General features: G+C 34.2%; 1 protein-coding gene across 2 annotated transcripts in view; it reads left to right on the forward strand.

Moving 5' to 3' along the window:
- Positions 1–27,346, forward strand: part of LOC120624240 (cytochrome b reductase 1-like) — a 102,656-nt gene that overhangs the window by 3,237 nt on the left and 72,073 nt on the right. For both annotated transcript variants that reach the window (XM_039890680.1, XM_039890678.1), the window contains one exon: positions 23,189–23,606. In XM_039890680.1, the coding sequence (XP_039746614.1) occupies positions 23,452–23,606 (155 nt within the window). In that variant the 5' untranslated portion in view covers positions 23,189–23,451. Of the gene's footprint in view, positions 1–23,188; positions 23,607–27,346 lie in introns of those variants that run through there.

Here is a 27,346-nt window from a genome sequence, read left to right on the forward strand (position 1 = left end):
TCGTTATTATTTGAGCGTAATAGTAAATTCACCAAACTTCACTACCGCGTTACCTCACAGCGGCATCGTTATGAATGTTAATGTAATTTAGTACGAGTGCGAGTTGATTGATCATGATTGTTATGCATTGGGTACCTTTATATGTTCGAACGCAGAACTTAACACGGAAACTGACTACTGAGTAGGTAGTGATAAGACATCCAGTGCCGGATCTATATTTTTGATGAGTGAAGACCGTAGAGTAGAGTAGAGAAGAGAAGAGAGTAATTTTTCATTTATAATAAGGAGGGGACTGAAATACAAGAGAACCAAGAGTCATTAAGGGATAAATTTAAAGATGTTAAAACAATTACGGTGCATAGTCAGTACATATTTGAAAATTTATGTCCATAAAATATCACAAAATTTACAAAGAAAATGGACTGTAACAATATAAATATTAGAAGCAAAAAGAACTCGTTATGCAGTTTACTAGGCTTCATAAAATTGCTAATTCATTCAAGAGCAATTGTATATTATTTTATAAAAAATTACCGAATGAAATCTTTGAGATGTCTCTCAATAAGTTCAAAGTTTATATACAATTTAAAGTACAAAGTTTATATTAAAAACCCAATTATAGTGTTAAGGATTACTTATGCGATTAAAAAGCTTGGGTGTGAATTGCTCTAACTTCGAGATGGTGATAACAAAAAAAAAAACCATGAGAACATCAGTGTACTTATTTGACTTTTCCTGTGTAATCGAGTGTGCGTCCTCTGAAATCTGCTGCTCTTAGGCCGCGGAATACACCTACGGCCTATTAAGAAATCCAGTACTGGGTTCCTAGCTACTGCTTACTGTATTACATATAGTTACTGTGTACTGTAACTACACATAGTTGTACGTAATGTTACATTACAATGAGGCATATTCGCCCAGCGAATAATCTCGTAAAATAAAGATAAAAAAAATAAAAGTACTGGGTACACGACTGTTTTATCTTTGTCATCATCTCAACCGATTTAAAATGCCTGACATATACACGACAATATCGCCGCAGTATGTATAAAGAAGAAATACAGTTCGACGCCTTTTTATATCGTGGTAAATACCGATAGCGTCGTGGCAATATAATAGGTTCCTTACTACTAAGGCAAAAAATGAATTAAAGATCCTTTCCGCGCCCCGTACTTATTGCACGATTGCTCTGTTTAGACGGATTCGTTGGAGCTTTAAGTATGACCAATGAATTTTTGAATTTAATTTTAACTGTGTTGCACTGTATTGAATGAATGAATGAATGAATACACTTTTATTGTACACCAAAGAAAAAAAAGTAGTTACAGAGATTGTTTTAATTATTTAAGATTGTTTTAATACAAGGTCTGCATCTGATACACATTTTATCTTGTTTATTTAGTTGTGAGCTAATTTAGCACTATTTATTTGTATATGGTGTTTAACTAGTAGTTATATAAACATTTTGTCATTGTACATGATTGTTACCATCAACCCATTACCGGTCCACTAGGTGACACGGGACTCCTCTCAGATTGAAAAGGGTGTAGGCCGTAGTCCACCACGCTGGCTCAGTGTGGATTGGTAGATTACACACGCCTTTGAGAATATTATGGATTTGCGTTGTTGTTTTCTCGCGTCACGATGTTCTCCTTCACCATTAAAGTTTAGTTGCTTAAATTAAAAACGCACATTCACAGCGAATACGGACTGTATCCGGGAGGGGATAAGATGACATTAAATAGTTTTGGTTTTAGGTAGCCATAGGTGGTGAAAGCCATAGCTTTTCTGTGGGTGAACCACATAAATAGTTAAAACAAAATAGGTATCTTTCGGAGAGATTTCCACACCCCACAATCTTGTGTATTTTATGTATGCTTCCTGCGAATCTATAGTGAGAGAGGCATAACATTAGTAGCGTTGTATGCATACTGCCTACAACGTGTTCTACGAGCAGACGACGTGCATCTTGTAACAAGATCAAGAATAAGTCAATACTTGTACAGTCATAGCAAACTCCTTTAGTTATTCCATTGGTTCTCTGATGGTAAGTGACGAGCTATAGCGATATTAAATCCATATCCCTATGGTTTAACGCCCTCGTACCGGAACGCAGAATCTTTTGGCGTCCGCGGAATCGTAAAACGTACGGTCCCCTTAACAAAGTACTTTACTTCAAGCTGATACCTATAAATCGTGTCTTTTAAACTGAGCGATTGCCGAATTACAACGCGATTAACAAACATAATACTATAAGAACGTATTACCTATAACTACAGGGTTTAATAATAAATACCAGAATGCTTTCGGCATTGTAGTTCCTATCATCAAAACTAACTTTTGTTTTATGACAGAAAATTCAGTATTAATTTATTTCGCACGAAGAAATTAATAATTCATGTTATTTTTCTGCAGTGACATTACTCTGTTAAACCAAATACATTTGCGTGCGTGTTTGCACAATAGTCGTGGTGCGTGTGATGTTATATTACAGAGTAGTAACAACTAGAGTATCAATGTAAAATATTGAATATTGAATATTTCACAAAGTAACGAATTAAAAAAAATTGTAGAACAAAAGTTGTTAGTTTAAATATAAACAACTATAGGTCGAGAATTTTCTGGTATTTTTTGTTTAACCCTGTATATACAAACTACCCATGAGTTTCTTAAATATAGGTACTTAGTTACTCGTATATTATAAGATATGTAAGAAAAAGAAAATGCGTTTTTTCGTTAACTAAATGTACATTAAGTTCGTAAAAGTCTCTCTGAATATAAAAGTCCCATTGTTTTACCTCTTAAATGCATTTTGCAATATGGAGTGCGCGTGCGACGTGAAAGTGATACGCGGCGCGCATTATTTGCTTGCCTTATCATGACCAAACAGTCTATTACAAGTAAGAATGCAGCCTGCGGTTACGTGAGATAACAATCTTTAAATAAATGGTCTATATTTTTAAGACTTTCTTTAAATTACTTGCTTATCACCTAAAAAAGTGCCGAATCAGATGGCGCCGTAAATATGTGGAATCAATTAAATCTCTTAATTAATCAAGTTGGGCAATTTGTACAAGAAGTTTAACTGTTCTCATAACATAGGACAAGGATTTATGATAAAAGAAGTTTAACCCTTAAATTCAAAAATATATATATAGACTTTTATATTCGTAAGTTGGAAATAAATAAATAAATAAAATAAAATAACTAAATCCCGCAAAAAAACTAACAAAAAATCTCTTCAGCTTTATTATCTTCTATATACACATAATTTAAAGTCAGGACTAAAAAGAGCTTTGAATTATAAATATAGGTACCTATAATACAAAGTCCTGACTGACTATTACAACAACGAACAGCCTAGACCCTTGGGGTAAGAAACTTTTAGTTATGATAGTAGGTTTCCCTTAAAAGGTAAACATCTACTAAAAGGATTTCTTAAACCCCCTCCCGAAAATAGGGAAATCTAGGGTGTTAAAGTTTGTAGTAAAGTCCGTCATTCTTCAAGTTATGTCAATGAAACGGGCAATTGGTTAAATATTGGAATTCTGTCCATGAAACTGGAATTCGGGCATTTGGTTATAAATAAATAAATTAGTATTCTACATTTTTTTTTAAATTCCGCATCCAAAGGAGCCAAATAGGGGATTTAAGTTTGTACCAAAGCCCATTATTTTTCATATTATGTCCACGAAATTTGGTATATAGGTTGAAAATAAAAATGTTGAAATACAGGATTTATTTATTTAAATCCCAAAGGGGTTAAAAAGGGAATATAGGTTTCTTGTAAGAACCCGCTAAACTTTTAGCTACCAGTCAGATTTACGAGTAAATAATTTCTTTTCAATTTGATAGCTTTATTGTTGAGGAAGGCTACTTAACATAACGCCAAGGCCTTACCATATGGTGGGTCGTATAATGAAAGTTTGATTGGGATAAATTTTCAACATTGTTTATATTTAGAAATGACTGATAATATGTTAACATTAAAGCGTTGATAGAATTTCAAAAATGTCTTCAATATGCAATTATCTACTGCTTGAAAAGGATTTGTTGGAATGATTTTTTTTAAATTGTTCAATTGTTATTATTTTGCATAATTTTCACAATTACACTTTATATTACAGACTACCTCTATAAATGTTAGGAAAGATTTAAAACCAAATCATACATCCATTATAAATATTTATTTAGATCCAACAGCTGTTAGTAGTTATTTTGATATCCTCTAAGATTTTCATTTTTATTATGCTGTAAATGGCATTTCGATCTACATGAAAAGCATGACGTATGTAATGTATATAATTGCTTATGGAATAATACTGTATTATTTAAAATAGCTTGATAAATGACGATTCAAACAAACTTTCTTTCCATCTTTAATCCTTAGCATTTTAAAATATTCTTTCACCTTTGTTGCTCAAAGAATGTTCTCTCAAAATTCCACAACAAACGCCAAAGCCTTTTATAAAAAAAATATTTAGGTACCTATGTACTGCGGCAGTACCAATCTTCCGACTAAATTTCAAATTTTTTTTTTTTGATTTCAGTGTTAGTTGTCTACGATTACTTTGAGCTTTTATTTTCTAGCGCTTACTAAATTTATTTATCAATTTAGTTTCACACATTTTTCGAGTCGAACGGTCTGTTGGCGAATCGCCAAGTGTTACCCGATTTTATCACTTTTAGTTTCAAAGTACATACGGCCAACGACCCAATGAATTTAGTAAATTTGCAAACTTCATAGTGATATAGCACAGAATAAGATAGAATAATGCAATTTTATTATTATGCATATTAATCTTCATAGTAAGTATTAATTTTCATGGTAAATTCCTTCATATCTATCTATATCGATTTTGAATATTTGAACGAGAAACACAACAACAACAACCCACGAGACAATTTACGTTAAACCAAGATAATTTGCGTTCCAGTTATTGGAAGTTAATTAATGGTTTACTATGTGAGATCTTAATTGATAAGGTTTCGTCATAAGCGGATCTAAGATGCAGTAATGGATCTATAGGAATATTATAAACACGAGATGATTTTCTCACTCTATCTCCCAATATCTATAAAAGCACCTTTATTTTATGACGAATGCAGTGCGTATATTGGGACTTAAATTTTAACACGTGCTTTATTTTTTTCTAATCGATCATCGCAAAAAGTTTTTATTACTCCATTATTATTAATTTACACTTTCTTCTGCTAAAAGCGAAATTTCTGTCTAAGTGGGCGATAAAACACTATAGATTATTGTTATACGATTTTATATTTATTACAGTTGGTAATAAATGTTTATATTAATCAAATACCAATCCATGAAAGAATCAAACATATCTTAGCTTCTATAAAAAGTAGATTACGCTATGAAGGTTTTTTTCTCGGTGGTGTACACTGTACATATCTATAAACCTTCGAATTAGTACGATTTATTGCGTCACATATTTTCAGTGAAGTTGGCCCATGGAGAGGCCCTCTCCATTCAACTCCTAAAATATATAACTGTTCATTCCTATCTGCCTACTTATATCTGGCCAGCACAAAAAATTATAAGTAAGGAGCCAGCAAAAATTTGACAAGATTTTTAACAGGGTGTAAATGAAAACCGAAATAATACTTTACAGGCTTTAGAGGTACATTAAGACAACTTTCGGTTGTCTTAATGTACCTAATAGTTTTTGAGTAAACCACTGACATAGTTAACTAACTGAAAGAAATAAAATACCGCCCTAACATAGTATGCAAAGTTCAAATCATGTGACTCCTGTCACTTTATTGCATTGAAGGTATTATGCGCGTGTCGGTTTTTTTTATTTTCAATAGAGTTGCCTTAAGTAAATATTTAGATTGTTTTGAATTCATTTGTTTGGAAAAAATTATATGCTTCTTTTGTTTTCATATACACGGTGATTACTTATGAAATATTCTTATGCATCTTTCAAATTTATTCCGTAATTCGCTTACACGTTTGTATACTTCCAGCTGGTAGAAGATATGGGCACTTGAACTCTTTCGTGGCAGTCTGTCAATTCTACAGATGAGTAGGTAGAGTTAGTTGCCAAGTTACAGCAAACCCGTTAACACAACAAGTATGGCAATATGTAAACGACTAATTAAAATGGGACTACTTATGTTTCTTAAAAAAAATCTAGCACTGTCCTTAGACTTACTCAATCAATGTTTTGAAAAAACATTGTTGTATTATGCATTCTCGACTGCATCGAGAACATTCCCGATGGAGTTTAGCCCACTCTTTAGCACGCGAGTCAAAACCGTTCTCGTAATTAAGCTAGGTCTGGTTGACCTTTCGCACCGGGCGCTTTTTTATCGGATTTCTTTGATGGCTGGCATCTGATGTTGAATTTCGTGGAGACATGCAGCTGTTTTCTGTATTCCATCTAAGTACACATCCTATTCTTCGTATTAAATATGGAACCACTCCAACTTTCTAAAATCAAGGCGTAAGCAAATTGTGTTATTCCTAATTAACCATACTAGATTACATTTTACTATACCTGCATTTTTAGACAAGTCGAGTTTGATATACTTACTTAGTAAAACATAAGTATCTCAAAAATATCAAATAGGTAATCTCGTAAATTTATCCTATTGGAGATGGACCTAGCACTTCTTATATAGTAAATAGACCCAACCAACTTCTTGACTGTCTTTTAAGCACTTTATGCGGAAGAAGAATTAGGTAGGTAAGTTATAATATAACTAGCTGTTGCCCGCGACTTCGTCCGCTTTTGTTATTCGAAAGACATGTGCCTCATAAATGTGGCATTGTGTGCAGCACTTTATGTATTTAGGATAGCTAAGCCTGGTGTAAAATCGTCAAACAGTTTCGTCCCCTCTCCAGAGAGAACTGAGCTTAATTTCGGGATAAAAAGCATCCTATATTAGTTCTAATACCTTCGTGATGATCGGTTTAGTAGTTTTCGCGTGAAAGCGTAACAAATGAACTTACATTCACATTTATAATATTAGTAGATTATTCGAATCATCACAGCTTTATTCTAATTTTATATTCATAGTGAACTAAGAGAAAAATCATTTTTACACACACACACACAAAAAAAAAACAAAAACATAAATAAGAATTTTAGTCGGTTTCCCCTATCAGTAAAAAATGTAAAAAGTAAATCCATAATCCAATACAAGCCTATTAACGTCTCACTTTAGGCCTCCTCTGTCATAGAAGAAGGGGTTATAGAGCACGTTGCTCCAATGCAGGTGGAAAAAACGTCTAATTAATTGGGCTTTATGTATGTTTCTATTAGCAAGTAGGACACATGTAGAAACAATTCAAAATAACTTATAACTTTGACTGCTTGTATTTATTGCCCGTCGATACGGTCTTTACAACACCTTTCCAACTACAGATTGATAGACACAGCCCGGCATGTTGCAGGATGTGCCCGTTGCATGTTGCTCAGATTATAGGCGATGTGTTTCCATTTACCATCAGGTGAACCATTTGCTTGGTCCTTCAATTATTACTATAAAAAAGCTATACGAAAACAAGATTACCACAGAGTAAAGATAGTTATATAGTCCGCCGAAGCCGTCTAAACAGAGCAATCGTGCTTTAAGCTTGGGGGTGAGGAACTATTAGAGGCCTATGGTAGGCAGATAGTAAGGAACCTTCATAATCATAGCCTCTATACACTGCCCTGACGCGATCTACACGATGTCGGCATTTACCGAGAGATAAAAGGCGTCGAACGATGTATCTTATTTTTAAACTATGAGAAACTATGGTCACTTTTAATTACAACCTTAACATTTACTAAAGAGCTCTCATTTACTGGAAAACAATATCTAATTGTAGCGACTAGCAGTAGGTATATTTCTAACCTTTGCGTGTAAAAACGTAACCAACAATCACGTATTATTTATTACTTTCGCTCGTAAAATAAAAAATGAATAGCACTTTGCTGTGGTTTAGTAAAGATTTCTAAATTTTTCATACTTAAATTAAGTTGTCATATAAAAGTAGCGATTTAATATATATCTATTTTAAAATATTTGCGCCCTCAGTCCGTTTTCAAACAATATTTTAGTCTTAGATATGCATTTCATTAAAGCAATAATTATTGCTTGTCTACTTAATTATTACAATAATTATTGAACATATCTTCGTTATTTACATTTGTTTACAAACCCGACAACTTGTATACAGTAGGTAATACAAGTTGATAAAACGACTACGATAAGATGAAAATATGTTATTGTTAAATTAGTATCAATTCAGTTAGGTAACAAATGCCATGTCCGATTTTTAAATTTTTAATGACATTAAAAAACAAAAATAAACGAAACCATCGCATTGGAGGTACCTGCTGGGCGCTGGCAGCATTGCCCTTTTGAATGGCCAATCTTATTCTTTGGCCAAAACGGCCAAAATGCCAGCTAGAATTACTGGTAACCCTTTTTGACAATACTTTCAAATGAGGTCGAGCCTCCGGCCTCGGCACTAAGCAGCAGCCGTACCGACCTTCGATGAGGTCGCAAAAACAATTAATTAACGTTACCCCAAGTCGGTAACGAATGGGTAACCGCATTCGAAGTTCCAAAAGCACTTACGTTTCCTTCATGTATCTAACCTTAAGCAGTCGGGCCCGTCATCATTTTCACGTATTTTTTGTATTATTTATATTTATCTAGTAGATATTTTAACATTGTTCTGTCAAAAGTTCAAAATGTATCTAAATAAATATTTCAAGTAGTTTGAAAACGATTCGGATGGCAGATTCTACCAAGAAGAAGCCAGCAAGAAACTTAGCAGCTGCTTCGAAGCAATCTTATCATTAAAAAATTCATCAATAATGTTTAATGTTTGCTAATCGTTTGTAATATTCTGGTGATAGGTAATTTCCTAGGTACGACACTGAAAACATTCCATAGTATAGTAACCACGATATATTAAATGTGTTTTGATACATTCTTAAAACTTATGCAAAGGTAAATCTAACCTTATCTGTACCTACCTACTTAGGTTTTGTTTTTCTGAATACATAAGGTCAGCGTGGTATCAGACTTGTGAACCAATTAAGGTTTTGCTTATAAAGTTTTTCTAAATAAGTAAGTACTTATTTATTTAGAATCAAATATAGGTATATTTTCTACGGTATTTAAAAAATTGCTAGCTTGAAGCATTATATTCCAACATCTTTGCATACAAAAAAAGCATTATAAACTAAATAAACGTAACAGAAAAACCTAAAACAGGTTAAAAACTATAATGAAACAAGAATAGGTTAGAGCGCTCCTAAAGTCCTAATTAAATTCTTTTTTTTGTGTCACAGTGAATAATTCTACCCCCGCTAGTTCCACGCGCCCCAATTCGCAGGCTCTGAAATGCGCTTACAATACAAGGCCATTTAAATAAGGATTCATTATAGCTTTATTCTTTCATTATTACAGCGCTTTTGTTGAAGTCCGCCTTTGAAATATCGCGTGGATTAACTACGTGAAAAGATTTCTGTAAATATAGCGCGTAATACCTAACACTACTTCTTCTTTGAGGTCTTCAACACCTGGTGGTGCATAGGGACGAGACTACAATTTTCTTTGTAGAACTATCCCGAACTGCAGATTTAAGCGTAGTCAAAAATAAGTTGGAAGACTTCATTTTCGCTTCCAGGTTGCCTTTCTTGCTTTCCACGCTTTCGTGCTTATTTTCTTCTCGAGCTTTCACCGCATTTCCCTACTGGCACACGGCCTAGTCTCTACTCTAGCAAGGTCCCGCTTACAGCGGATTTGACTTGCTCAGTCCATCGCGTTGGTGACCTTCGGCTCACTCTATGGTGCCTTCCACTTAGCTTTACGTAGTGTTGTGGTGACAAAGACTGCACTACTGTTTTGACGTTTTATCACTAAAAAGGACTTTAAAGATTGTTATTATCACTATCACTACTAATATTATAAATGTGAATGTAAGTTAGTTTGTTACGCTTTCACGCAAAAACTACTTAACCGGTCCTCATGTAACTTTGTACACATATTCTTGGAAGTGTTAGAAGTAATATAGGATACTTTTTATCCCGACATTAAGCTCGGTCCCTTTGGGAGAGGGCATGAAAGTGTTTGACGATTTTACACCATAACTCCGACAAATAATAACCGATTTAAATAATTATTTTTGTACTATAGAGGTTATAATATGTTTTTAATTTTGCCTAAACTTTGTGTAGATCTGATGAATGTGGTTGGAGATAGAGGACAGAACTCATGAGCGGACAGCAACAAACCCCTCATTTAAGGCTTAGCGATACTTTAAATACAAAATCAAACGCAGCCAAAGTCGCGGGCGACAGCTACAGCTAACAGCTAGTAAGTGATACAATAACCTGGCTTATCGCACACTCTGAAGCACCAATTGTCAATATCCAAGCTAGAACTGAGAATTTCTGGACAGAATATAACAAGAACTAAGTAGGTAACAAGTTTTAGCTTAATGGAGGTATAGAACCAATAGGATCTCGTGATCCTCAACTAACGTCTAGATCAACGAGGCAGTGATAACGATCTCATCTCGCGTCATGTAGGTAGAGGACGGAACATGCTAATCTAGGATAGACACTAGTTTTATCCCTAATTGGTTTAGTCACGATACGTGAGTTGTAAATCCAATTTCCGTTAGGTACCTTTTTCTGTGAGTAGAATCTCGCTGACCCAGATATCAAAGAAGTCTGAAGAATTATTTTCGATAGTTTAAACTTTTGCAGGATCAAATGTAGGCTGTGTGTATAAAGCTATTATTAATATCTACTTTTATATATTATGTATGTTATATATTATTATATATTATGTTTATTTTATATTTATATATTACGTTTATTTATTTAAATTATCTATGTATTTGAATACAATGTACATTTCTGGTATTTATGTATACCTATATTAAAACACTCTTGGCACTATATCGTTCTCTTGCTATAAGTCCTTTCTACAAAGGTTGCCAGTAAGAGAATGCTTACAGCAGTAAGGCCGCCTTTGTTTGTCTACATTGTTTACTGGATACTCCTTTTATGTTTCTTATCCTGTGTGTTTACGTGCAATAAAGTGTTTCTTCTTCTTCTTCTTCTTGTCATGTATAATATCTTCTATTATAACTTACAAACTTCACTTCGAAGGTAGTATATGGTTGGAGGTTTCAGCCGTAGTTAGTTACCAGCATACCAAGCGATTAAGTAGACAATGCCGCGTAGAAACCGATAAGGGGTATGCGCTTAATATAACTGCTATACCCCTAATAGGTTAGCCCACTACCGTCTTAGACTGCATCATTATTTATCACTTGGTGTGGTCAATAACACCGGGTGAAAAGCTGGCTTGTAAAAAATTAAACCCACACTTAACACAAGATGGGATAGGAGTTACGTCTCTTCTGTAAGGCATAATAGATGTACCTCAGTCACACTTAAATATTTATATGGAAAAACAGGGAAAGAATGTATGCTTTCCGTTTTTAGATGGACTAACATAATAAATTAAAAATAATAAAATAGGTATAGACAATGAATTATTTAGCGAAGCTTGTTATGAGCTTCCAAGCCGCCGCGCACCGTTTCGTCAAAACGTAGCTTGTTAGGACTTAAGGAATGAAGTTAACACAATCACTTAACCGCAATGAAAAAGTCATGCTTATTTGACCAATACCAGATCAATAGATAATCTCCAGACTACCGACTAGCGGAAAAAGGAAACGGCCAGAATAAGACGCCTGCAAACTGATTAATTTGATTCGAAACATGCGTAGTATTGTTTGGGTAAAATAAAACGCCACGTGCGTTGATTCATTGGCCTCGGCCTATATCAGGGAGTCGGCTCAAGAGCGGGAGCGTCGGCGGAAACGGACGAATCCGGCAAGCGTAATGCGCCACTCTTGTAGAACGCAGATCCTTATGACATTTGCAGTATGATGACTTTTGCAGCCTAGACTATTCTGCCGCAAACACGTTCATAAATCATTCTTTATGTAATAGCGAAGCTGTATGCGAGACTGTGATTTTCATCATCGTCACCATCAACCAATAATCGACCCACAACAGTGCCCGTGCTTTGTAGTGGAACGGCCTAAACCATTCTCATCCCGTCGCCATGCTGGCTAAGTGCGTCACGTAACGTCTTTAAGGACAATCGGAGATTGAAGAGGAGAACAGAGGCAAAATATATTAACGAACGATTCGTAAACGGTATATCAAGAAACTCGTTGAAGACATTCGGGAGTGTAGGCACTTCTAAGTTCTAGGTTTAATATACTGATATACCCTTAACAGGGCCGCTCACATCTTAGACGGCATCATTACTTACCACCATGTAAAATAGCAGTCAAGGGCTAACATTAAAAAAAAAGGTAAATCCAGCACGGCTAAACAAACGAATCACCAAGGAATATAATATACTTAACAGTACCTACCCTTAGTACGAGATTAGTATACTCGAAATCGTAGACCCGTTTAGTTAGACCCGTCGAGTATCGAAACGCTGGAAAGTCTGAGTAAAATCAAACTTATCATCATTGTTTTTAAGCTCTAATATTTCCATATTCTTCAGCTAGAAAACGTTACGTTTATAAAATAAATGCCTGCAGTATAAAATTTGTGATTCTAATGGCTGTTTTCACTAATGACGAACAAGGCAAGGCCAAAATTACACCTAATTCCTAAGTATAAATTTACCTTTTACGTATTGGTTCTTACTAGGTAACTCTTATAATCTAACTTGTCTATGATGAGTTCCATAAGAATAACGCACCGCAGCGCCAGTGTCGTAACTTTAGATGGCGCCTAAGTCCATAAGTCATGATAAAAGAGTTGATGAAGAGTTATAAAGTTATTTTCTCTAGGCGTCCCAACTTAAATGATTAGACATACAGTTTAACTGTTCCTTGGTTTAGTAAAAAAACGGCTTTCGGCATTCGGTTACGTTTGCTATGACGATATACCTACTACAATATTTCGATTCGCGAAAGCGACTCCATGTTTGCGAACGTGCAAATCTTATGCTAAGGGCTATTGCGGTTATTACGCTACCTGTAGTAGCGTAATAACCGCACTTACAAAAACAACCGCCCTGTAGGGACCAACACGGGCTTAGACTTTCGTAAATATTTACGATGGACTCATTTTTGATGTACACTGCGGTCCTGACTTTAATAATAATCTCCTGAATTTATGATGAATTTCATTTGGAACCTCGTGTAATAACATGTTCTGAGAATGTTGCAATTTTTTCCGTGTCTATTACGTCCAAATTCCGTAAGAACCGTTTTTTTTCCTGGGTTAAAAAGTAGCCCTTGTTACTCTACGTCCTTTCAACTTACTTTACTGCAAATATCATGTCGAATAACCGATGGTCAATTGGGCATTTCTGAAATTTACCTTAACACAGCCCAGGTTTTCACCGAGTCAAAGGCTTTCTCGTAGTCCACAAACGCTAAGACTAGTGCCAGTTGTACTCTTCGGTATTCTATATACCGCAACGTATGTATGTGGTTTTTGGTTCTAAAGCCTTCCGGAAACTGACCTGTTCGGGAGGCTAGAAGGCGTCGAACTTATTAGGGAGGTGATTCCTAATGACTTTCGACAACAACTTGGCTCAGCAACGAGATGGGTCTGTAGTTTTTCAGCAAGGTAATGTCACCTTATTTGTCGAACAGAACAGCCTCTGGTGTTGTCTTGAAGTTTATTAGGATCAGGAACAAATTAGTATTTTGCATAGAATTGTTTAAATATTTATGTAAAACAATAATTCATACTTATTTGAACCATAATGTTAAAAGCAATGGTAGTATTACCATACCCAATTATCCTAACACAATAAATAAACCGCGGCACATTTTGGGTCAAATTTAATAAAGCATACGTTGAACTCTTTTACCAATTTCCACCATAGCAAATTATGCGTAAACACTTCGGCATAGAATATATTTTGCTAAGCAAATTATTTACCTGGTTGCCTTCAGCGAGATGTAATCAAGTGGGATCCTTACCTTTGATGTTTACCCTTACGGTGTTGGAAAGCTTAATAACCCTCTTGAGCACTTTTCTGTGCCAAGTAACTTGCTTTTATGTTGGGAACTATTTCACTATTCACTGGAAAGTGCACGTAGCGACTTAGTGAGGGTTGAATTGGGTTACTTTATGCAAAAAATTTGAATAGAAAAATAGAAAATATTTATTAGAAAAACTCAGTACGATAAATCTTTGGGATCCTGATCCCTCTACTACTAAACTAGGAAATCGCGTATCTTAATTACTTTTTTGAAAGGAAAACTTTTTTAGAATCTTTCTGATTTGAAACTCGATGAGACCAAAATGCGCCAAGATTAAGAAGCAAACACATAAATGCACAGGGTATAAGGATAAGTCAGCAAGAGAATGAATCTTAGTTACCATGGAAACAAAATATATATAGGTATTAATACGTGAAGTAAAAACTTTGTACCCCTTTTTATGAAAATTGCGAGGACGGATGAGCATGAACCCCACACATTATACGAAGAAGGTGTGCAGAATGCTAATATTTTTGGTTCAATAATACAGAATAAATGAAATGAATAAAAAAAACATGATACACTCTACCATGTATTTGACACATACGCACATATAATCAGTTGGTTATTTTTAAAGTCTCTGGTCAAATTGAGAATAGATTAATATTGTTTGTCTGTAATATAATTTATCGGTGGTCTTCCTGAATTCCCAAAAAATCCATAATAAATAGTTTGACAATGGAACATTTATAATGCTCAGATTATAATTTAAATAGCGTATGGCGTAAATTCGACCACTAGGCGACCACAATTAATATTAAATATATGTAATAATTTTAATTATATATGTATATATAGTCCACTAATGCAGTAGTGCCTTAACAGTTGATACGATGAATCTACCACAAAGAGTTGTTACAGATATAAAATAAAATACGATAATAATATTGTAAACATTAATTTAGAAAAAAGTATACATAGCACAGTATTTATATCAAGCTTTAAATAACATTTTCAGGTAGGCAATATAAATTACGTTAGCATGTAAACGTTTATTGTCTGTAATTATTTTAAGAACATAGTCATTTCAACAATATTGCTTTTAAACCGCATCAGAATACGATCGCCATTAACATGTAAAATGTTAAATAGAATTAATCTCAAGTTAATTAATTAACTCGTTAATTAGTTATGTAACGTTTTCCCATGTCTCCTGTCAAATTTGGGCTTTTCGTGTGAAAATATATTACGTATGCTACGACGCCAGGGGTGTGTCACTTTATTTAGGCCTAATGAGTTGTTTTTCTATAAAAACTAATTGGAGTGTGGACAAAGCTAAAAAGTATATTATTTTCAGACGTGTAATAAATGTAGAGTGTTTCACAGGGTAATAAATACTAGCAGCGCATAGTTTTGTATAATTGGATTGTGTAATTGATGACACATTTACCTTCTTTTTTCCATTTCTTAGTCGGTATTTAAGCAAATACCTTTGGTAATAAAGATTTTTTTATGATAATCTTTTGATGAACTTAGGTCTTTTGTGTAATTAATTGTGTTTTGTAGAATTAGCAACCTATTCAAAAAATGGTAGGTAACACGATAGGTACATTCAAAATATTATTATGTTTTACTATAAGAAAAATAGTAAGATAAGTTCTTAAATTGTAGACGTCAACTCTTGTATACACTTTACAATTTCCTAACTTCGGGTACAGGATTTTTTTAACAGAAAAACCCAGTATCGACTTTCTTTTGCCTAACCCGTGAATCGAATACAGGACCTTGTGATACATAGTAGAGCATGCTAACACTGGAATGTAGCAGTATGTATATCTCATATGTCAGGTTACAGCAGTAAAACTGTACTTATGATGCGTTATCGTCATCTTCACATCATAGACGTCAAGATGACGATTTGTGCTGCATTTTGCATGTGCTGCTTGTGGCAAGACACTCCCTGCAACTGTCTATCTGGTTAGAGGGCCTCACAGTTTTGTTCTCTTTCTATCGCCACTTCAGCTTCGCTGAGCTATGTCTGTATCTCTGATTATTCTATGGACCACTTCATTTACAGTGCCTATGTATTTCAAATATTTTGTTACAATATCAGACTCTTGTAAAATAAAATAGGTATAAGGTACAATTAATCCTAAGCGTTTTTTTTGCAATGTTTTGTTTGTATGTACTTTCGTATAATAACACTTTTACTAGAACGTAAAGTTACTGACCGTCACATGCTGAGTCAGCCAGGCATGACAGATAGTTGCATAAATCGGAGTTAGGTGGCCCGGATCTAGCCGCGTAGGATAGCCTTCCCCATTGCAGCGGAATGATTTGAGGCCATATCAAATTGTCCTCTTCCTCGCACCACTACAGCGGATAATTGCTCTTATATCCTAGGACACAAGCTATATAATCACTTAGTGGATATCCCGGGAACTGTTTTAAAGAGAGGATGACGGTTAATCTGGCTGTTTTAAGTTGCTTCACAATATGTCAAGCTATAAACTTTTGTCAAATAAAGAAACAAAGACAACGATGTTATGAATGACGAAATAAGTAAACAATGTGAAATACAACAGAAGTGAGTGGATGCAGAACGCATATTATAAAAGTCTGCTTTACAAGGTGCAATTTGGAACACTCTATTATAAACATTATTGAGATCGAGAAAAACCATTTTGATTGAAAAGACTGAAAGACTGAATGACTGAAAGATCATTTTTTGTAGGTGGACCCATGTTTAACTTTTTTCACTAGTTGTTACTTCGGCAATAGAAATGCACATTATGTGATAATTCTAAGTTCCTTCCTATTACGGCTAACAAACGGACGAACGGACGGACAAACGAACACAGGAGGTTTAGTATTAGAGTCCTGATAGCACCCTTTGGGTACGAAACCCCTTAATACATACTGAAATACCTATTCAATTCGAACACACATTTATAAACTTATACAATATAATTCTACAGCCAGCTATAGCAGCAGAAAAGTTTATTTCAATGCTGTGTTAATAGGAGCAGGCAAAGGTAAACATCAGAAATGTTAACAGTAAAAATAGCTAGTTAAATTTATTTTACTTATTTGCTCTACATTTTATGTCGACGTCTAATGAGACGCATTTGTTGATTATAGGAAGATATTAATACAATGTTGCTAATTTTGCTGTTCTCAAATCTCTAAAGTTAGTTAAATTGAGAAATTTGAATTGATTCTATCCCTTTCCTGGGATACAGTGAAAAATATTACTATACTTATAAACCTACCATAGTGTAACTTAGAGATTTTTGTACGACGGAATCGGAACCAGTGTAAACAAAATGTTGTTATGAGTTGATTTATTCAAGAGCTCATTTAATGGCATTATATAGTTTAGTAACGGTATTTGGTAGTCGAGTTACGGCATTTGATAGTCTTTAATGACATTAAGTTTTCAGAGTCCTTGCTCTACAATACTCGCAGCTGCTGTTACCCATCCATTCGGTTGCTGACATTTAAACAGAATGGCGATTACGAATTAATTTATTGATAGCAAAATAGCTGTGTAGAACAGTTTTGATACATACAGATACCTGAGGAGTTTTCGTATAACTTTTTCCAGAAAGGTTGATCAATAATTCAGAATACAATGAATAAAACTATCATGTGTACATACGGCAGTTTTATGTTTAGTGATCTCTGTTTTCGTTTAGTGTCGCTGTCATGAATACCGTAAACATTTCAAACAAACAATTCTTCCAACTGGAGTGGAAAGTCGAAAATTTGTTATGTACTTACTTAAAACTAATTCTTTAAAAAACAATGTGCGAATTGGTGCCTCGGCGATTGGTTATTCAAAATAAGAAAATGTAGCTACGCTCTGGTTAAACGTTGACGATATTCGAATTCTTTAAATAAATACTTTACGACAAAAACACTAGAGCGGAAGACGACTTTGAACATGTCTTTTATTTTAATTTAGGGTGATAATTATTATTGTATAATGCAAACACCTAACCAAAATAATTGGTAACTAATGACAAAAGAAAATAGTGTATCTAGTGTAGTGTACCGCCTCTCTGTGATCAATAGCCGTAATAAATATCTAACAAACAAAGCGGTAGAGCTGGAAACCTCTCTTTTTGTGCTTGGATTTGAAATCGCAGTGAAGCTAGATGTATTTACTTAGTTCAGTAAATGTCACAAAAAGTGCAGTATTACCAGTTACCATACATTTAACTGTGGCAACAGAACCCTTGTTCAAGCCGACCTCATTTGCTAACAGTCCCGAGGCCCCTTCTCGTTCTACGCAGGCTGACTGTATACCACTTAGATGCTGAGCAACATTGAATTTATACCATTATAATCTTTATATCCATAGCACTAAGAACTACAATAGTGAATGCGCATACTTTAGTGACAAAAGTATCTCTACATTATCCCGTAGTACGCAATACCACGGAGGAATAACGTTTCATATCTTGTCTTGACCCATTTTAGGAGACCGATTTTCTTTTTGTGTACTACTTTTAAAAGTAAAAATTAAATGCGTATTTTCTAGTAATATGTATTAATGTAAACGTCTGGTTTTCTTACAATACTTCAAAAAATATGTGCCATTGTTGTTCCTTGGCTATATTACGTCTTATTGGCAATATCTCATAGTCATAAAGGTTACACAGAAACAAAGCGTTGGAACTCATTCTTAGAAATACTTTTTCCTTCTCTGAAGCCTATAGTCATAAGTGTAAAACTTTTTTGACGTTAATTTGAATCTAAGAAAGTTTTGATCTGTACCCTCAAAAATAAATTAATTACCTCAAGCACTAAAGGAATAACAATATAAACTTAATGTTCCCAAAGGTGTGTGAAGTCCACCAATACGCACTTGGCCATCCTAGCCCTGTAGTGTGCTGGTAAAGGGTTAATATTATAATGTTTTTTTTTTAAATCTATTTATTTAAGGGACTTTTATAGGTTATGATGGTAATGCATTTTTTGTATGGCAATTCTATTATATTTTGTAACTATTAAATCTGGCGAGTTCATGTATTTAAAGGATATATATTTATTCCAAGGCAAGAATCATTCAATACAACTTATAATAAAATATGCGAGTGCAAGGTCCCATAGCCACCAAGTACCTATCACATTCGACCGAGATTGCGTGATATCACATTTCACATTCATCTAAGCACGAGAAAATTACGAGTGAACTATGGGCGTTAGACAATTTATACCGGCCTGGGACCTACGGTAATTTGTAGCAATACCGGCATTATGCGCTTTCATCGCTCATTGTTTTCATTTATCGTATCTTGCTTGATCTAATGTTCACGTAATTCCAGTATTTATTATTTATTTATAGAGATAATGACAATATAGTTGAGTTTTATCCGCTTGTGTATATATTATATATATATCTACACGATGAAACTAGGGATATGGCGAATCGGCAGCGATCAGGCCATTGATGATGGGACCCGCCATGCATTGGGGGTATAAAATCTTGGCGAGAGAGCGGTGAATACGCAAGTGAAACCCTCGATCTCACTTATAGGTCTATCGAGGGACACACTGAGTTTTTAGTGGGTGCAAGTCCCACATAACTACTCCGTTTCCGGAGCATACCACTCCGTACCGCAGTGTATTTTCTCTGTATAAAAAAGGGGTATGGCGAAATAAAGATACGGATTGAACAATTTTTTATTTTTAAGTACGCAAATTTTTATACAGAAATATAAATTCAAAGTTCTTGAGAGATAGGTCCAGAGCGAAAATATAATAGGCACGGTTTTAATGAAAGCTATTAAGATTTACTTCCTCAAGTAGGTACACAGTACACAAGGGCAGATGTTTTCATCTGAGGATAATTCTGCGTCAAGCCTTTTACAATTTTCTTTTCCGTAAGCAACCTGACCATTTACAATCCTGAGAGAATCGAAATCCGAAAGTAGCTTCGTCAAGCGTGCGGTAATTTGTTTTACGTCTGGAATGTGGGATTCGGAACGCGATTACTATGCCCTAGGCGGAAAATGGAGTGCTAGTAGATGGAACAACAAATAAGAGAAACCGTATGTTCTGTGAAGTAAATACAGGTGTTTTTAGAAAGTATTCTGTTTCATTATTCATATGGAACAAAGGAACAAGCGTTACGTAGTTAGTTAAAATACTGTTTATAATAATAGTAAAATTTTGTCCAAAGGAGCCTGTTACAAACACACAAACATACAAACAAACACAGATGAAGCTAATAAAAAGCGTATAAATAAACAAAATTGAACTTAAATAAGTTTCACACACAAATCATAACTGAAAATGAAAAAAATCTTTATTAGCCATAATAGATAAACAAAACCGAATCAAAATTACTTAAACATAACACATAAATTTATTGAAGTTCTGTTTTACTTTGCACAGATAAAATGTGTGTATTTCGAACTAGTTGAGAGTGTGTATAGGTATTAAATAGATTACAAGTGGGCAAGTGGGTAAGTACCTTTTTGAGCAAGATTCGTCAATTCATGGAGCTCAATTAGTCCAGCCGCTCTTTATCCTATTAGTGGCCTAGAGTGGTAATGCCTAGGGTTTACAAGAATAAGCATTTTCCTCACTAATTCCACTTAATTTGATTTATATTATTCATGGTGCCTACTTAAAGCGAATCAGTTTACTAATTAGAAGTTTTCAGTGTATTTTGATACACTAATTATTAGATGATAGGTGGTGTTGGTACCCCTATTTCTTTTTCGCAACAAGGACGTTCTTGTACCTAAAAGAATATATAATATAACATAATTTATTACAAAAAATTTAAATCAGTCACTATTTATATCGTCAACATTTTTTACTTGATCAACGTTCTAATCCAGATGCCCAGAGCACAGGTCTGTTTTATTCGATGGATATCGCGAGCAGTCGATGTTAGAAAGTCGATAATCGTTTTATTTTGCGCTAGTGATAAAGATATTGGAATCCTTTGGTAGTCCATATAAAAATTGCTTAAATTTTCCTCTCATAAGTGGAGTGGAAGTTCGAGTTTTTATAAATAATGCTTAGTCGTTTCAAAAGACTAAATGGTTTTAGCAACTCAAGTCCTTTTTAATACAAACCACGCGTGAGACGTATTTAAGTTTAATTTTGTGTTTTTTACACGCTTTTTATTAGCTGAACACTGTGTGAACTATATGTGTGTTTATAACCGACTCCCTTGGACTACATTTTGGCCCTCTTCAAACGGTCCGATTATGTTCAAACCTAGTAGGTATATATATATATATCGAGGACTGATGACAATACACTAATTTGAAAAGATTATTCTATTTTTCAATTTGCAAAATTGGATCTTTGATAATTTATATAATTTTTATCTATAGTCTCGAATGGTGTTAATTTTAATTTCAAAACCTTATCTTTAGCCCATTTCTCTAATATTAACGAATTTGATGGAGAATGGCCCTGGGTTACCTATTAAAAAAAATAATACTTTAAAAAAACCCAAAAAGGATTTAACCAATAAAGTAAACTAAAAGGTAGATATTAGTTAGGTTTTTTAAAATAAGCGTCATTTTTGATCCATTATTTTATCTTTTAGGCTAAGAAAGAAATGGTAATAAGTGATGACTTCGTTTTTGTGGTCTGAGATAAAATTAAAATGTACCGCCTAAGAGTTTGGTTAATATGAAGCGTTTAGCCTGTGGTACACAGAGTCTTACTTATGCGATTAATTCTTAATCACAATTCGCTTCAGATTGCTAAACCGAGTGGCTAGCTCGTTATCCTATTAGTGGACAAGCGACTACGCGCTCGCAATAATCAGCACTTTGTCAACTAAGCCTACTTAAAATCGGCTTCATTTGTCCCCAATACCTATTTCTAGTATTGGCTTATTTTATTTTGACGGCCAATTGGCGCAGTGAGCAGTCACCTTGCTTTGAGTCCAAGGCTGCGGGTTCGATTCGGACACCTGGAAAATGTTGGTGTGATGAGCATGAATGTTTTTCAGTGTCTGGGTGTTAATCTGTATATTATAAGCTTATATATATTTATGTATATTATATTCATCAGTTATCTTAGCGCCCATAACACATGCTACGCTTACTTTGGGGCTTGATAGCGATGTTTGTGTTTTCGTTATATATTTACATATTTTTTATTTATAATTTTATCAACGGTTTTAAATTTTCTACTATCCGTTTTATATTTTTATCTTTTCTATCTATTGACGTAACTTTGCACATGGTATAAAAAATTCCGAAAGGGTAAAATTTTTTTTCAAGGCTTTCGTGATTAGTATCCAATGCTTTTTTATATTTTGATAGATTGATAACAAACTAAGTGTAGCCAAGTACAAGAAAGGCACCTAAACATACGTACGTTATAATAACAAAGAAAAACATAATCACTAATTTACCCCCAAAAAGGTGTTAATTGTGTAAACAGTAGAAACAGTTGCCACCACGGTTATCCCTTCCGTGTACGTAAAACGATAAATAATAATAGTACGTAGGGTGAAGGGCATTGTCCTTCCGTTTCCAGCGCTTCAATAATTTATAATTCAAGAGCGTGACATGACTTTAGTAGTAGTAGTAGTAGCAGAGCTTTTTGTGACAGAGCTCGTCCGGGGCAGTAGGTACTACAGCCATGCTTATTCCTACCGCTAAGAAATATTATTGCAATGCTGTGTTCGGGGTCTAAAGGGCGTGATTGCCTTATTTTTATCGCGTTAGGTATTTATTCTATATTATTAAGAGCTACTGGCTCTTCTTCTTGGAAAATCTCAGGCAGAATCATCTTTTATTTCTGGTTTTTTTACGAAATTTTAAAGTAATTTCACTGCATGCTAAATCAATGCCTTTTCAAGCGTAGACAATTGAACAGATTATAGATAGATCTTGAATAATGGAAGGATTGATAAACAAAAGCCGATGAATTCGCGGGCAGTAGCTTGTGTAGTATAAATAATTAATCAAAAAATCTTTAATTCTAAAATAACAGATTTTCCTTTTTATGATATAGGTAATGAACATAGTAGGTATATAGTTATTTTCATTCTTCACTTCATTTTCCGGTCAAAGAAACCTTAATCAAAGCAAATGTAGTTACTATCCTTTAATCTGGCGAGATAAGAGTCGGAACGAGCGTCCTTTGAAAATAAGAGTAAATAAAGATTATTATTAATTCTTTCAGGTCACGAACTTCCTTTGGAATTAATTTCGAAAGCTAACGATCGATATTATTAAAACTGTCGTAATCTTTCATTCCATATACAACTTTCTACCAATTTCCTCAAAGTTATCTATATCGTGTAAAGTCTCTCTAAAAAGTGAATAAGTGATTTTAAACTACTGACTTTAAAAATCTAGTAAACTTTATAGTGGTGTTCTCCGGCGGATCCGGAGCTTTAAGAGGTCAATAAAACAGCCAAAGTGTCTCCTATTAAATTGTCGGCTATGGATAGCAATTCGGTGTCGCCAATGCCGGAGTTAGCGCCGATCGCAGAGTTCGATAAGTCCCCACCTTCGCCGCCCAATGAGGAGGTCCCGATGGACGACCTGCCACCACCACCCGTTACCATCTCCCAAGCCGAGGGAAAGAAGCTTAAAGTGTAAGTATATATATATTTATTAAATCCAATTTTAAAGTACTATTAAGTAATTTATAGTCCTCAAGCTACTACACCAGTTCATTTGTGTAGCCTGCAGGCAGACTACTAAAATTGCAAATGTAAACACCTTTCTAATTTGCTTAAGAGTCACTCAGCGAGCGATGGAAAGAGCTAGAGCTGTGCTTGGTAAATTTCTACGTGATCTTCTCATTGATCCGTAAAAGATCAGTGCCAAAAGAGCTGAGCTATTCAAACCGGTAGAGGTTCGGCTCTCAAACTTTTGACCGAACCAGAAAAGGTAGCGTTTTATCTCCACTAGGTCAAAATCCCTGCAAAATACATATGCGGCATACTCAGCAGTGGAAGTAATTTTATATGATGACGATGATACGAGGGATAAGCAAACACTCGGCAGAAACTCCAAGTTTTTTAAAAAACAATTAATTTTTATGTTATAGTAATTTTAGTAACACAGAACAAATGACCAGGATCTTGGAAAACTAAAGAATAATAAATTTAACTAACGCCATCTATAATGCTAGCGCTGAACACAAATGATAACCGATATCGAACACAGCGTTGTACTCAGTACTTAGATGCCAGCAAAAAAGCTGTAATGTTTTGCTGTAAGTAGTGTTAGAGATATCATGTAGGTGGCGCCAGCTGTATCAATTTTCTCCTTTGGGGAAATTACTTTTTTGTTGAACTACTGGATATTGCCCCTGAGAGCATTGAATATTGTAAAATTCTGTACCTAAAGTGTCTCTTGAAAAAATTGAAATCCATTTAGAATCATTTAGATAAATGTCAGAATATTTTATAGGTGTCTTTTTCTAGCACAGCCCATAAAGTATTTGCATCTCTATCACACAAGTAACATTATCGTAAGTTGAAGTAGGGCGCATATCGTGTCCGGATCGAGGCCCGATCTCGGAGAGTGGTGACACGATCGCGAAGGGAAACATGCTCATGTGACCAATTGCCGCCAAATTTCTAATTTCCAACGTTTTATTTTATTCGACTTGTGTTTGTGTTTGGTGCTTTGGAATCCAGCGAGACATTGCTGTTAGTGTTTTTTTAATTGACTTGGTGAATTTTTAATTGAAAATGACGAGAAAATCTCAACCGTAAGTTTATTTTTGAAATATTTAGAAATAATGCATTATATTTTTTATTATTAGTTTCACATTTTTAGGTATTCAAATTGAAACTAATAATTAAGAAAAATACGAGAACATAAGAAACATTGAAGAAAAGGTTGTATATTATTTTATAAAATTAGGATCTACCTACTTGATTTTTGCAGTAGTGTGTGCTAGGATGTGTTTTTAAATTTTTATTTAGATATATTTAACCTAATAAAATTAGGACCTACTTGATTTTTGCAGTAGTGTGTGCTAGGATGTGTTTTTAAATTATTATTTAGATATATTATATTAAACGTACAATAAAATTTTACTATATTTAAATCTAACTAAGTATTGGTATGGATATTCGTATAAATTAATGGGTGTCTACGGTCTACCTGATGTTATCAAATTAAGTCCAATGAATATTTAAAAAATTAAATTTTTTCATAGAAATGCATTTATCAAATCAACCATATTTTGTGTACCTTTGTGTCAATACTTTCATAAAAAATAACCAAAATGTACATAATATATAAAGTGAATTTTGTTTATTTTTTATGAACGAAATATTATTTTCTCTAACCTTGTTATTGTTGTATACCTACCTACCTACCTAGTTATTATTTCAGCAGCTTATCTAAATATTAGTAGTTAGGACCCTTTATTTAATGGAGTAAACATAATCTGACCACTGCGTCTAATTCTTCAATGTTTTTATTAAAAAAACTAGAAAATATAATTTTTTCTACTTGTAGATACTTGTATAATGTATTTTACAAATATTACATAGGTATTACTAAATTCCAGATTATAAAATCTTTGTATAAATATATCTACTTAACTAAAATAAAAAAGGTGCTCCCTATTTCTTTTCTTGGTACCTTGGTTAACTTACTGGTTTATAAAACATTCATAAATTCAGAGACTGAACGACAATATAACCACTTACATTCTCAATAAATGCTGCAGTTTAGTCACCAAGGTATCTAAATGGTAAATATAAGAATAGGTCATGCAATAAAAATTTAAACTTGAGGAATATTTAAATTAATACCGATATCATTTTACTATTTTTTTTGTCAATATATGAAGACCAGAACCAGGCCAATAATGGACAGGTCCCCTTTCTAGATGTTCTTGGGTTAAAGTTTAATCTTAATAAGGTTTTTGTTCTGTGGTTCGCCGCACGTCAATTCAATTTTCGAATACAATCATAACCAACGAACTGAAATTCCAGCGGCAGCGAAGTATACCTATAGATAGAGCCGACCTCCAAGAGTAATTTTATTGGCTCTAATAATTCGCTGTGGGTCTCACTCATAGGGAGCTGACTCAGGAAATGGGATGAAATTGATGCCATTTACTGTCGTACTTGTGCGCGGGGCACATGAGACCGTGAATGAATATTTAATTCTATTAAGCTCGCCGGGAGTTTCCTATTGTTTCGCGCAATTTCCCGCCGGTGAACAGTAGATCATGTTCCTAGGTAAATAGGTTTTCCTGAAGCTTTATGTGTGAAATTTTTGTTTCCATCGTCACTATCGTCAATATATACCTTAATTTTTGTATCCAAAGTATGAAATAATCCTAAGATCCGCTTATCATTATGAACGGTAAAATAAACACTTGAACGAACAGGCTACCAAAAAGGAGATTAGAATTTTGGTAAACTACATTCAGGTCACCTCTAAACTTTTGTATTTATTCGATGTTATTTATTAATTTGTTGGTTGAATAAATAATTCAAATATATAATAATTCAAATGTCCTTGAGATTAAATTTGACGTGAAAACTTATAATTATTCAAGTTTCGTCTACCTAACTGTTTTAGTTATGTACCAGCTTCTTAACGACGCCTTTTACAACTTCAGTAATGATTGAAATATGGTAAAGAACTGTATGATAGTCGTTGTATTGACCATTATAAAGAAACTGATGTAATAACTAACTGTTGTTTCGTTTCAATGCATTTTGGTGGTTACTTTCTAAGTTATATAATCTCATTATTTATTTAACTGCAATTTTTGACTATCTCGTGTCAAAGAAATCACTAAACCTTCTCACAAATTTATATCTTACGTTTCATCACATTAAGGTTAGATTTTCGAAATATACTTGCTTGCGCTAGCATTAAGAAGATACTCATGGAACACTTTGTAGAACTTACAAATTATTTATATGACGGCCGAGAGGCGAAGTGGGCAGCGACCCTCTTAGTACATAGACGCGAGTTCTATTTCCACAACTGGAACAATGTGATAAACATGAATGATTTTCAGTGTCTGGGTGTTTATCTCTATATTATAAGTATTTATGTATATTATTCATAAAATAAAATATTTAACAGTCATCTTAGTACCCATATAACAAGCTTCGCTTACTTTGGGGCCAGATGGCGATGTGTGTATTGTCGTAGTATATTTATTTAATTATTATTTATTTGTACCCCCGTCGTCGGTGCTGTATAAAGGTCTTCTCAAACCCAACGACTCAACACCTAACCGACCCTGACTCGTTAAAACATAAGCTATATAAAGTATTGTTTGTAGTGTAAAGTGACATAAACTACTGGTACCAAAAAATTGATTTGAGTCCAGTTGGTGTTGTGT

This window comes from Pararge aegeria, chromosome 6, assembly GCF_905163445.1.
Source record: "Pararge aegeria chromosome 6, ilParAegt1.1, whole genome shotgun sequence".
Classification (NCBI taxonomy): Eukaryota; Metazoa; Arthropoda; class Insecta; order Lepidoptera; family Nymphalidae; genus Pararge; species Pararge aegeria.